The sequence below is a fragment of the Podospora pseudocomata genome, chromosome 5, assembly GCF_035222375.1.
Source record: "Podospora pseudocomata strain CBS 415.72m chromosome 5, whole genome shotgun sequence".
Lineage (NCBI taxonomy): Eukaryota > Fungi > Ascomycota > Sordariomycetes > Sordariales > Podosporaceae > Podospora > Podospora pseudocomata.
The window spans coordinates 4003825-4016471 of record NC_085889.1 but is presented as its reverse complement, the minus strand read 5'-3'; the positions used below and the strand labels follow the sequence as shown (position 1 = coordinate 4016471).

At 52.5% G+C, this 12647-nt stretch overlaps 3 protein-coding genes across 3 annotated transcripts; 2 read left to right on the top strand and 1 right to left on the bottom strand.

The window, feature by feature from the left end:
- Positions 1-2: 2 nt before the first annotated feature.
- Positions 3-1838, top strand: QC762_509895 (uncharacterized protein; the record flags this gene model as incomplete). The annotated part of the gene is made up of 1 exon (XM_062891400.1): positions 3-1838. The coding sequence occupies one exon, from the start codon at positions 3-5 to the stop codon at positions 1836-1838; it is 1836 nt and encodes a 611-aa protein (XP_062742747.1).
- Positions 1839-3571: 1733 nt separating this feature from the next.
- On the top strand, positions 3572-5437 carry QC762_509870 (uncharacterized protein; the record flags this gene model as incomplete). Its single annotated transcript, XM_062891399.1, has 1 exon — positions 3572-5437. One exon carries the CDS (start codon positions 3572-3574, stop codon positions 5435-5437), a length of 1866 nt encoding a protein of 621 aa, XP_062742746.1.
- Positions 5438-6006: 569 nt separating this feature from the next.
- QC762_509860 (uncharacterized protein) lies at positions 6007-9563 on the bottom strand. Its single transcript, XM_062891398.1, has 3 exons — positions 7754-9563; positions 6677-7691; positions 6007-6615 (listed from the first exon to the last, which is right to left on the bottom strand). The coding sequence occupies exons 1-3, from the start codon at positions 8169-8171 to the stop codon at positions 6255-6257; spliced, it is 1794 nt and encodes a 597-aa protein (XP_062742745.1). The 5' UTR covers positions 8172-9563; the 3' UTR covers positions 6007-6254.
- Between the last annotated feature and the right edge of the window lie 3084 nt (positions 9564-12647).

Sequence of the window (12647 nt, the reverse complement as noted above, 5' to 3'; positions counted from 1 at the left end):
CAATGGGCGGGGTACCTTCTCTCTTGTCTTTTCATGTGTCGTTACCCTCACACTTTGCGTCTTCTTCAGCACTCCACCTCAACGTACCACCCGAGTCTCACAGTAACAGCCTTCGGCTTCAGTTTCTCGACAAGGCGAAATGGGTCGTCTACGGAATCTTCGCGCCTGAGGTGGTTGTGGCTACAGCAGCAGCGCAGTTCATTGTCGCTACCTGGCTGAAGGGGCAAATCGAAATTGATGTCAAGAGTCGGGGTGGTAACGGGCAAGTCTGGGATATTGGGCAGTGCTTCTTTGCCGTTATGGGCGGCTTTGTGGCTGATCTCCCTGAGTCTGCTGGGATGGATGTCGATGGAAAGCCGAGGCGAGTGACTGTTACCGCTGAGGGTATCAGACTGTTGTCGTTCTTGGGGGATCTGCCTACTATTCAAGAGTCCCAGATTAGGGATAAGAGCAAGGCAGATTGGCTGGCAAAAAGCATTGTTTGTTTCCAGGCTGGGTGGATGGTGATTCAGGTGATCGGTCGAGCAGCAAAGCATCTGCCAATATCTTTATTGGAGATCAACACCTGCGGGCATGTTGCTTGTGCGCTGGGTATCTACCTGCTGTGGTGGCACAAGCCCTTGGATATTCTGGTGCCGACGTTGCTCCCAGTTGATGAGAGAAGGAGCGAGGCGCTGGCGCTCATGCACCTCTGCTCGCCAGAGACAAGTGGCGTGGATGAGCACGGAATCATGGACATCAGGTGCTTTGTGCATGTGGTGGAAGACGAAGATGACGAAAGGATTTGGAGACTGCCAGAGAGTTATCCATCGCCAGCACTTTCCTCGCCAGATCAAACACCCGCACTTGCCTTGCAGACTTCCCGTCAAGAGCTGTCAGAACTGAGGACTCACCTCTCCATCGGGTCACCTGGCTCCAGGAACCCAGCTGCCTTCCTCGGCTTTGGTCAGCTCTGGTCCGAAACCGACACGGCCACAGCTGAGAGCAAGAGACCACAAAATGCAAGAAACACCAGTTATCGCTACCAATTCAACCTGAACGCACCCCTGGTCTCCCCTCAATGCCTCGATTACTTCAAGCCGCCATACGACACCTTCTCCATGCGACACAGCCGCTACTGCCGCCGTGGCTTCCCCGACGCTCAAAAACCTCCCTCCTCCACCGATCCTACCGCGCAAACTCGACCATTAATCCCCCCTCCCCTCCTCCAAACCGCCTCCCACGCCGCCGACCGCCTGCGTACCCTCTGCTCCTCCCGTCCCGACTACCAGCCCTACTACTTCACCCTCGGCTTCGGCCCCAAACTAGCCCACTTCTTCGGCGAGGCAGATTACCTCGCCCCTCACATAGTCAACTTCCCCTCTCTCCATAAGCTCTCCCTCGGCCAAGTCAACATCCACCGTGACCGCCTCCGTGCCGTACTCGCTGCCACAGCCGCAGCTTATGGAGCGCTGCATTGCTCAGCGGGCTTCAACAATTTCGAGACGTTTAGCTTTGTTGCAGAGGCAGAGAGGATACTGTGGATTGTTTCTGCGTTGACGATAACGGCTTCGGGTGTGGTGTTGTGGGGTTTTTTCTCTGCGAGACAGTGCTGGCCTGGGTTTGATGGGTGGGTTTCGGGGGTTAATCCTTCTATGCCGATTACTTTGACGGGGAAAGATGGCAAGGGGCGGGGGAAACTGGTGAGGTGGGGACAGAGGTTGGGGGTGTATGTGGTTTTGGGGGCTTTTGTGGTTGCGAGGGTGTATTTGGTTGTGGAGGCTTTTGTGAGTTTGAGGGGGGCGCCGAGGGGGTTGTATGAGACGGTGGAGTGGACGGAGTTTTTGCCGCATTTATAATCAGCCTGGCTGATCTGAGGATGGAGGGAGTGAATTTTGTGAACGGTTCCCACGATCGCAGGTAGTCCTGAGGATTATGCGTTTGTGAGGCTGTATTTGGACCCAGAGTAGGTTCGAGACGTACCCACGCCGATCTGTGGTGATCTGGGGGTTAAGTGCGGTGGTAGCACGTTCGTTTTATGTGTGATGTGTGTGCATGGATGTTTTGTAGCATATGTACACCAAGATCTATAGAACGACCGGCTGAAAAGGCTGCTATCCCTAGAAAGCTGTGTTGTTGCCATTCCAAATATTCTAGTGGTCCGTGGTACTGGACACAAAGACAATAAGAACGGTGGCATACCAAAAAGTCTCGTATGAGTACACACCAAGGCTACACACAAGTCTTGGGGAGGGTGGGCTCGAGAACTCACGTTGCACCTGCCAACACCAAGTCCATGGTCCTTGACTTGGTTAGCGCGAAGAGTATGACGAGGTAAGAGATGGTGCATGCCATGACTACGAAGATTCTGATCGACAAGGTGTTGGTGAGATTGCAAAAAACCACCGGCATGATCAGTAGGAGTGTGATCAAAAACAACAGAAGTACTTTGCTGTTCGTTTAACCCATGAGCCGGTATACATAAAACCATTCCGATCCGACGGAAGATTGTGATATGGGCTTTGCTCAATGAAGCTGTCAGCCTTTCTCCTTCCCAGGGGGTAGGGTTAGTACGTAGCTTTCTGAAAGAGGATTAAACAACTGACGAAGTATGTCCTCCACCCATGACTCCAGGGAGGAGAGGAAACGTGTTACGCCCCGAGCGTAATACCCCCGTACAGGAACCACTGGGTGGTACCCGAGGTGCTGGACACCTCGGCCAATCATTGGGCCAGGGATGGAAAGACCCATAAGCCCCCATACGACCAATCAGGAGGTGCTCAGTCTGATCAGTGGCCAAGACCACTGAGCACACTGAGCACATCGATCATGAAAGGTTGCTCAGTCTGCTCAGCCGCCAAGACCACTGAGCACACTGAGCAAGGTACAAAGATACTTCAGAAACATATGTACATAGCTTCACATAAATAGGAGGCAGTGCCCGGCGCTCCCCATGTCGAGGAATCTGATTCCTCATGCAAGCAATCAAGTTCATTTGTCTACAATCTACTCTCAGTAGCTCTTTGTTAGAACGACCTGTTGTTGACAGTGAACCCATGTCTGAGACGCTTGTCACAACCTTCGATCATCCTGTCATATTCACCTCTGGCGTACTGCCTTGCAGTCTGTATCCACTCCCGGTGCAGGTTGTAACATGAAGCTATTCCCCGTCCTGATTAGTTCTACTAACGATTGACTGTGCGTGTCGTACCCCACACACGGTCCGTCCTACCTGTTGGCTTCACTGTGACACCTGTTAACTTTCTTTACAGGGCTTTTCATGATCTTTTGGATACTATTAGTAAAAGGGTTTAAATTATCTTTAAAGGCGTTTAAACTATCTTTAGTGTCCTTTAAAACTATTTTTAAAGACCTATGAATTGACCTTCAAAGGCATGCTAACCTACTCAAGTGTCATAATTATATTGTGGCAAGAGTGTGGAGATTGTGGAGCAGACTCCACATTTAGCGGCAAGTCTTGGCAACAATGGAAAGGAGCTTGGGCCACCTCCAAAGCCGCACCCAAGCTTCAACATCATCCCAATGCAGCCTCGGAACTTTTTTTAAAGATGGCAAAGTCAACACCGCAACCATGGCGCGAATACCCACCACCGAGCTGAGGAAATACCTTCTAACCGGCCAATTAACCCGCCGCGGCTGCCTCCATCTTAGATCATCCACCCTCGCACCACCAATACTGCCCCTCCGAACCTTGTCCACCACCCCTACAACCCCTTCCGACCAGCAACCCCAGATTATCCCCCTCCGCAAACAACTCAAAGACCAAGCCAAAGCCGCCAAACTTTCCGGCTCCCCCAAGAAAAAGCTAAAAAAATCCGACAACCAAACCGTCCCCGGCTGGGACCTCACCGTCGGCATCGAAATTCATGCCCAACTCAACACCCCCTCCAAGCTCTTCTCCCCCGCCTCGACCCCCAGCAGCAGCTCTGACGACGCAGCCCACCACCACCACCCCAACACCCACGTCGCCCCCTTCGACCTCGCCATCCCCGGCTCCCAACCCTCATTCCAGCCAACAGCCCTCATCCCCGCCATCCGCGCCGCCCTAGCCCTCAACTGCCACATCGAGTTCATCTCCCGATTCGACCGAAAACACTACTTCCACTGGGACCAACCTTCTGGTTACCAAATAACGCAGTATTACCACCCCTTTGCCCGATCAGGTTCGGTAACCTTGTACCCGCGAGATGGCATCGCAGCAGAAGACGGGGAGCAGGTAACAGTGGGGATAAAACAAGTCCAAATGGAGCAGGACACGGCCAAGACGCTCGCGCAACCTAACTCGACGCACTATCTTGATTTCAACAGGGTGGGTGTGCCGCTGGTGGAAATCATCACCGAGCCGTGTATCCACCGCCCTGCCACAGCGGCGGCATTTGTGAGGAAGGTGCAGATGCTGCTTAAGAGCGTTGATGCTTGTATTTCTGGGCTGGAGCAAGGTGGTTTACGAGCGGATGTCAATGTTTCTGTCAAGAGGACTGGGGAAGAAGAGCTGGGGACGAGGACGGAGATTAAGAATTTGAGTAGTTTTAAGGCGGTGGAGGATGCGATTATTGCTGAGAGGGATAGGCAGATTAGGGTGTTGGAGGAAGGGGGGAGGATTGAAGGGGAGACGAGGGGGTGGAGCTTGGGGAGTATGGAGACGAGGAGGTTGAGAGGGAAGGAGGGGGAGGTGGATTATAGGTATATGCCTGATCCGGATTTGGGGCCGGTGGTGATTGGGAGGGACTTGGTGGAGAGGTTGGGGGAAACGATGGGGATGTTGCCGGATGAGGAGGTTGGGGTATTGATGGGGAGGTTTGGGTTGAGCGAGAGGGATGCGATGGCGTTGATGTTGATGGAGGGGAGGTTGGAGTACTTTTATGGGGTGTTGGAGGAGTTGGAGAGGATGTTAGGGGTTGAGGCGGTGGAAGGGGGGGAGCAGAGGCATACGATGCTGGCGGCAAATTGGTGTCTGCATGAGTTGGGGAAGTTGGCTGAGGCGGAAGAGGTGGGGGAGGCCGCTGCTAAGGAGGTCACCAGTCAAGTGCCGGAGCAGGATTTGGCTGCCATTTTGTTTTACTTGCATCAGAAGAAGGTCACGGCCAAGGTGGCGAAGGATTTGCTCTGGGATGTTTTCCGGGGAACGATTGCGACTGGTGGAGTGACTGAGCAGATTGACAGTCAAGATTTGTGGTACGAGGAAATTAACGAGGCAGACTATGCGGCCATTGCTGATGAGGTGATCGAGGGCCAGGAGAAGGTGTTGCAGGACTTCCTCAAGTTTAAGCAGGGAAAGAGCAAAGCCTACCCCCAGGGCAAGCTGGGATTCTTGGTCGGCAAGATGATGAGGGCTGGTCCCGAGCAGGGAAAGGGGATGGATCCTGCTTCTGCTGAGAGGGTCATGAGACTGAGGATTGAGCAGGTGTATATTCCAAGACTGGAAGAGGCTCAATAAGTGTGATTTGTGTACGATATATGGACCGACAGTGACTTGTGGAGGTCCACTTGAGAGCAGGAACGCCATTCGCGTTGGCTGTAGCGTTCCGTCTATTGCCTGGAAACATATACTCATAAATCCGTGATGGGCAATTGCAACGCAGTCAGTGAACAGACGAGAGCAAAGGAGGCAGTACGAACCTCGTCGGACGAATAACCCAACGCTACTTCATCTACGCTACCCAACAATGCAATAGGTGTAGTCTCTTACACCCTCCCTCGCACATCCGGGTGCCATTTGCCCAGGCATCACTTATCTAGACATCACTGATCAAGCAATTTGGTCAATCAGACATTTTCATACAGACATTGTCGTTGTAGGAAATCCTTATGTGTGAGGCATCAACCGTCACAACATAGCTTATTCCGGCACGACTCATCATGACATTACCTTACCTGTTCAGGCATGATTTATCCAGGCACTTCTCATCTCATAAGATACGACTGTCCAGGATTCGCTTGGTCATTGAAACATTACTCTCGAAGGCACCACTTACCCACACATCTCTCATCCAAACATCACTCATCCCCACATAGTGCACACGAACCAATGTTTCAATGACAAACCTAATCGAAAAGTACATTTCCCTGTCAGTTTGTTACCCTGCACAAAATAACTTGAGAGTGTTCTTATACACTAACACAACCCCATAACGAGACCCCGTCTATGCGCAACCACCAACCAGTTATCCAAGACCCAAAAACTCAAAGAAACCCCCATGTAGGTACAGCAGGGACAAATGAAATTACCACCTCCTAGGAGCCTGAAATCTCCCTTAGATACCAGAGTCCTCCTGCGGGTGAACAGGCGGCCAGCCCGTCCACCTCTGGCAAGTCCGCTCAAACTCATCGATGTCCCTCTGCAGCAGTCCGCTCCTGATCTTGCTCTGGCTCTCGACAAATTCCAGGGACAAGCCCTGGCTGGCGTGCCAGGCAATGTGACAGTGCACCAGCCAAGCACCGGGGTTGTCGAGCTCGAACGCGATAGCGAGGTAGCCGCGCCCGGGGAGGACGGCGACGTCGCGGCGGGAGGGGTTGGCGGTGTTGAAACCGGAGGTGTCGCCGTTGAAGGTTGCTTGGGGAACTGCGGCCAGTACCCAGAAGTCGTGACCGTGGAGGTGAATTGGGTGGGCGGCGCTGAGAAGGAGCGTTAGTCAATGATGGATGGTGAGGGGAAAGGGAAGGGGAAGAAACTTACCCAATCTGAGTTTGGTCTTGGATGATGAGCACCTGCCACTGCTGCTCACCGGTGCCGGAAGGCTGCACGCCCACCACGTTGTAAGGGGTGGGGAAGATGCTTTCGTTGTTGAAGACGTGCTCCAGCGTGGGGTGGGACGGGTCGAGGTGCAGGGAGGAGGTATTGAGCGTCCACTGGAACCACTCCGCGCCGTCGACGCCCTGTGGCCTGGTGCCCAGGTTCTCGAGGGTGGTGTTGAACATGTTTGTCACGTTCAGTTCGAGGTAGGGCTTGAGACTGGCGAGAGGTTCGCCGAGGCAGCTGGTGGAAATGGTGTTGTGGTTGGTGGAGGAGGGGAGTGCAGTGCTATCCTCGTCGTAGCGGACAATGCCGGTGATGCTTGCAGCGTTGAGGTTGGGACCGCTGCATCCTGCGATGAGTCCGGCGCGGAGCCAGTAGTTGCCGTCGGCGGTCTTGTTCTTGGGTTTGGCTGTGACGACGATATCATATCTTTGACCCATCGAGATCTGAACCGAGTCTGTGGTGTAAGGCTTGATTGGGACAAGATCTTGGGCGATAACAGTCAGGTCATGCTGATCAATGCTGAAGTCGAACACTGAGTCAACAGCTGGATTGACGAGACGGATGAGATATGTTGTGTTCTCCTTGAAAATGATCTCGTGCTTTGCACCCTGTCCAACGCAGCGAGCGTCGGTGGCAGGGTTGCAGTTAGGGGTAATGGTGTTGGTGCCGTTGATGAGACCTGTTTCAAGCGTGGGAGGTCTACCGCCCTTGGCGACAGTACTCCAGAGATGGAATGCCTCGGTGTGGCCCCAGTCAGAGAGGAACAAGTTGCCAAGGTCAACCTCATAGTCTGCAGTAGCGGGACCATTGAAGATCATGCCGCCAAAGAGACCTTCAGCGTACTGCAGAGAGAAATGAGAGTGGTACCAAGTCGAGCCATATTGGGTGACCTTGAACCGGTAGGTTTGGGTGTCACCAGGGCGGATACCACACTGAGTAACGCCAGGCACGCCTATCAACACCCGTTAACATTATGATCCCTCGTGGGGGAGTAGTATGAGAAAGTCAACATACCATCATTAAGAGAGTTATCCCTCATATGGAGACCATGCCAGTGAATGGCTGTCCCGTTCTCCAGCATGTTATTGGTGACATGGATGACAAGGTCATCACCCCAATCGGCAAAGATCGTGGGGCCAGGAATAGTGCCGTTAAAGGTCATGCATGTTCGAAGGTAGCCGTCAGGGGAGCAGTCTCCCTGTTGGACAGAGAGCCAGTACTCCCTAGTGTTTCCGGTGTTGGGCCAGGTGGTGTAGTAATTGGTATCGAGACCAAACTCTCCCCAGCATTCACGGGAAGTCGGAGTGTTTTCACAACCCTGACGAGGCTTCAGAGGTGTGAGATGAGGGTTCGACTGCAAAGAGTCAAGAGGAAGGGCGATAGCCGTGACGGCTGTAAAGAAAGCCCCGAGGGCAAGAAGCGTCTGCTTCATAGTGTCTGATGGACCGGCTGGTCAATCAAAATAATGATATCAAAAGAGTGTAAGAAGTAGGTAGTATGCCGAAAGCTCTTTCTCAGCTTGAGGATGTGAGACAAAGGTGTTTGATAACGCGCACATGGCCATCTTCTTATACTCGTGATGTCTTCAACGAAGGCGTCTTTGAAATCAATATTTCCTCCAGGGTATAGGAAGGCTTCCGGCCAGCCCGATAACTCCATGTCCACGAGGATAGCTTCATCCTGCCTCATCCGCAACGGCGGACCGATCATGCCACCGCTCCAGGCAGACTTCACAGAAAAGGGAAGCATTGGTGATGGTAATTTTAACAGCGCCGCATTCGTCCAGAGCGTGGGGATGGCGGTGGTGGTCAGCTTGAGCACACACCCTGCGGGATCAAAGAGCCGTGTCTAAGCATTGTCATGTTTGTTCCTGAACGACTAGGTATCAGTGCCTGATACACGATGAAGCTGTCGAGGAACTTTGTGCCGTCTCGTATATACGACATCAGCTCTCGAGGGCTTGTCATGGCTGATGTTGATGCCAGAGGAGGCGCTAGATGTCAATAAAAGCTGCAAGGTGACGATCCTTTCCTTGAATGGTGACAAGCTCGGATTGGGTCTTTGCTCCCAGCTTGCGGGTGCCCCTATTGTTCAGACGAGGGACATGGGGCCACGTGGTACGAGCCGCGGAGTGTACCTTGCGTCAACGTTAGGGTCGCAATATGGGATGAAAATTAGGGCCGCACGGGGGGTTACACATTCCGTAGTGGGTGACTGCGGTTAGGAGTCAGAGGGCTCTCGTGATGGGAACCTAGTTGGTATCCAAACTACCCTGGGAATGGAGCAGAGTTCGGTGTGAAGAAGGATTCGGCCGAGCGCAGCGCACCCGCGAGCTGTCAAGGTCAGTGTGGCGCGGGGGCCGTTTTTGTCGGGAGGAACAGTACCTAGGACCCATGGCTCATGGGTAGGAAAGTAAGTAAGCAGTGGAGATATGTGATATGCGGCTGCACGTGGCTGCTCCCAGGAGCAAGTGGTCCTTGTCAACCTTGCCAGAGCGTCATCGTTGTTCGTGTTGGTTTCCAGGGCTCTGGCATTGGTCACACAAGATCCGACGAGCTTCTTCTTAATCACATGAATCAGGTCGAGATCTCAGTGCATGAGTAAGACGGCTGCATATCGCATCCGACGTCTGCTTGGCCTACAAACGTCCCTTATGCCAAGGTCGAGGTTAGTCGTACAGACCTAATCTGAGCCGGCGCCACCCGTCATCTCATCTTTTTAAGTTCAAACGGCCAACCTTGTTAGTCTGCTATGGGCGTATTGATTATTGAGCGTTACGGCGGCTGGAAGTTGGCATCACACTATTGAAGAGCTTACGAATCCTTTCTCGAACCTGTCCATATTGTAAAAGCCCACCACTAACAATACCCAGGGGTAACTATGGTGGTTCGCGGAGTTAGCGATGGCGTTGTATTAATGCTGTGAGAAACAAGATGTATATCACCGTCGCAATATTCATCTATTTTAAGCTCGTAAGCTTCTGGAAGAACGATAGGGGTTCGGCATCCCTTAACGGACTCGCTGAAGTGCGAAGCCCGGCTTTGATCTGCATGGGGTGCCACCGTCCCAACGACAGCCTGCGGGATGTGTCAGTTCGCTAACATCCTTCCTGCACGGTCCCAACGTCGCAGTGCGAAGAATGTAACCTTAGGATGCCGGCATTCTGTTCGTGTTCTCTGAGGGAGATTGCACCTGCTCCTTCGCAAAGGGTAAGCACTGATTGGTTTCAAAATTCGAGAAGGGGGGCCACGCCCATCAGCGACCAGCTTTTGTTGCGTGGCTGAGGAGCAATAGGACCTATCGGCAAGTTGTTCCGAGGAGACTGCAAAGTACAGCCATGCGATTCGGTGCTATTAGCTTATACGCCGTGGCGTAGCTATGACCGTCACTTTCGTGATTGAGGGATTCATCGGGTATGTAGATCGAAAACTGTGTTAAATCCGCAGCTTTATTTCTTTGGTCTGGTCCGATCCAGCACGGTTACCCCAGGTCCCCCCGCCTGTCAAGATTGTCGATCTTTAGCTGTCAATTCGTCACTTAACCTATGGGCAGGGCTGAGTTTCACAGAGCAGAACCGGGCGCCTGGAAATCGCTTATTGCTTGATATTAAACACACTATATTTCCCACAGCATAGCCATCGAGTTTCCCTGTTCTTAAACTGCAATAGCGCGGCACAAAAAACTCCCTTCAGAATCCCCAACGGCTTCTTCCATGCAGTCCCTGATGCCACATGATCCTTCCTATTTTCCTCGCTTGAATGGCTTGAAAGGTCGAACTACCGACTTAATCTATTTGACAGGACCACCTTATTCCCAAGCGAACGGATAGCTCGGGGTTTTTGGTCTCGTCCCGTCACTGCAACAGTAGCATTGAACGTGACTGACAGTTGGGAAGAATTGCGCTAGTGACCTCGGAGATAGCGGAATAGTGCAAGAGAACTCGGTGAGTGTATCACCTTCTTCTAGCGAGTGGGACTGGTAACCCAGTCTCACCTCAGGTGTTGAGCCTGCCGTCCTGACCGTCAAAGAAGTGACCAACTTCAATGCTGTGAAACCTAGCCCACAGGATATTCTAATTGATCGCCATGCGAAGTAGGTCATCAAAAGGGTCAACGAGGGCATCCAAGCTGCGGTTCCTGACGATACCTTCCGTACTGGCAAATGTAGTGTAACACCCCCTCTGCAATCCGGCAAGCAAGGCAGATACCTATCGAGGGACTGGTGTTAATCTGGATCATGCAGATACGGAGTCAAACTCGATTGCCGAGCTGCGAGTTATAGGAGGAGATGGATGAGTTCCGCAAAGGCCAGGTACCTCCGCTATTTGATGTGCTTCATGCTGAAACCCAAAGGATGATTTCAGTATCGTTCCCACAAACCGCCCTCATACCATCACGCCATACCTAGCAACAAACAAACACATTTAAGTATGTCGCACCAAGCGCTTAAGCAACATCATCTACAGCCCCATGAACAAGGTATAGGCACTCGTCCCTCTTTGCTTCCAACGCAAGATGTCCTCAAGTCTAAATCTGGCTCCATCTCTACAACCCAAGAACCAACTCATTTTCTCAAATATTGCTGACGGCATAGTGACCAACGCGTCCGCACTTTAGAAAAGCTGATATAATTTCTTCTAGGGCAGCATCGGGACGTGGCTTTGGGACCAGAGTGTCGCATCAATGCTCTCGTTCCACTCGGCACTTGCCAATATGAATGTCACACCATAAAGTGCCAAATAAATTATCGCCCAACAGGATAATTCTTGCTCTGCCGGGTGGGTAGAAACCGTCCATTGTGTTACCTGCCAGGTTGAATATGTGTATCGAAATGTGAATTTGTGCGCGAACAGATCTTTCACCATCTACCCAGCGTAGAAACCTGCCAACGTTCCTGACTTACTGCCCATAGTCGTCTTCTACATACCCCTCTTTCCCGCTTCCTACCCGCCCCGCCCCCTACTTCCCCTTCCCCTATTGCCCCGTCCTCTATTACCCTCCCCCGATTACCTCCCCCCCTACTGCCTCCCCCGCTAGAGTTGCCTCTTCCACCGTTGCCAAGGCTAGCCCACATCTGCCAGCGTTCTCGAATTCTCTTGGTAAACCCATGCTCAAACCGCACAAGTGCTTTCGCCTCCTCGATACAATCCTTCAAGCAATCAAGTGCCCGAGCCTGTAAGCCCATCTCCCAGGCCCCCTCCGCCTCCATCTCTAAAACCACGAGCATCAAGATGATCCTCTCCATACTGGGCAGTTCGTACATCCACCACAGTACCAATCTGCTCAGTGCCTTCTTCCAGTTCGCCTCTCGCCATGTTAGCCCGCCCCATTTCCAGGACCACCTCGCGCGCAAAATTGTTGGCCTCCCCCAGCTTCTTTGCACAGTCGCCAAGGACCCACTGCAGATACCCGAGCGCCTGGTCAAGTAAGTCCTTGTTGTCTTGGTCTTCATTCAGGGCTTTGGCCAGTCTCAGAGTCTGCAGGTACAGGCCGCGCACATCACGCGTCAGAATCGGATCCTTCCACTCGTAGACTTGCACAATGTCCACTGGAAGACCAATGCCTGTTTCCTGGCACTGGCATCTTTGGCGGCCATTCTGCGTGTCAAGTGTATGACGGAATCTGTATAAGTGCGGTGATTGTCACGGAGTGCTTGCATACCCCTCGTGTACGTTTCAAAGGGTGCCAAGTCGTAGGGATCATCGCCGCTGTCAACGAGCTCCAGTTTGGTTCATGGCATTGAGAGTGTGACAAGGGCTGTAATATCAGGGCTTGGAACTTCATGGTTCAATTCAGGCTAATGATCTTCAATGGCCTCGAAGAGCGTGATACCGAGAAGAAGAAGGAAATACAGTCTTGATGATCCTGAACGCGTATTTTATCCTCCCTTGCCTGGCCCGTGCCCTTGT

Excerpts from the sequence above, each read along its gene's own strand:
- QC762_509860 (XM_062891398.1), bottom strand. The coding sequence starts at position 8,171 with ATGAAGCAGACGCTTCTTGCCCTCGGGGCTTTCTTTACAGCCGTCACG. Across the intron at positions 7,692-7,753 it reads GGATAACTCTCTTAATGATG|GCGTGCCTGGCGTTACTCAG; the intron begins GTATGTTGACTT and ends GGGTGTTGATAG. Across the intron at positions 6,616-6,676 it reads CAAGACCAAACTCAGATTGG|CGCCGCCCACCCAATTCACC; the intron begins GTAAGTTTCTTC and ends GCTCCTTCTCAG.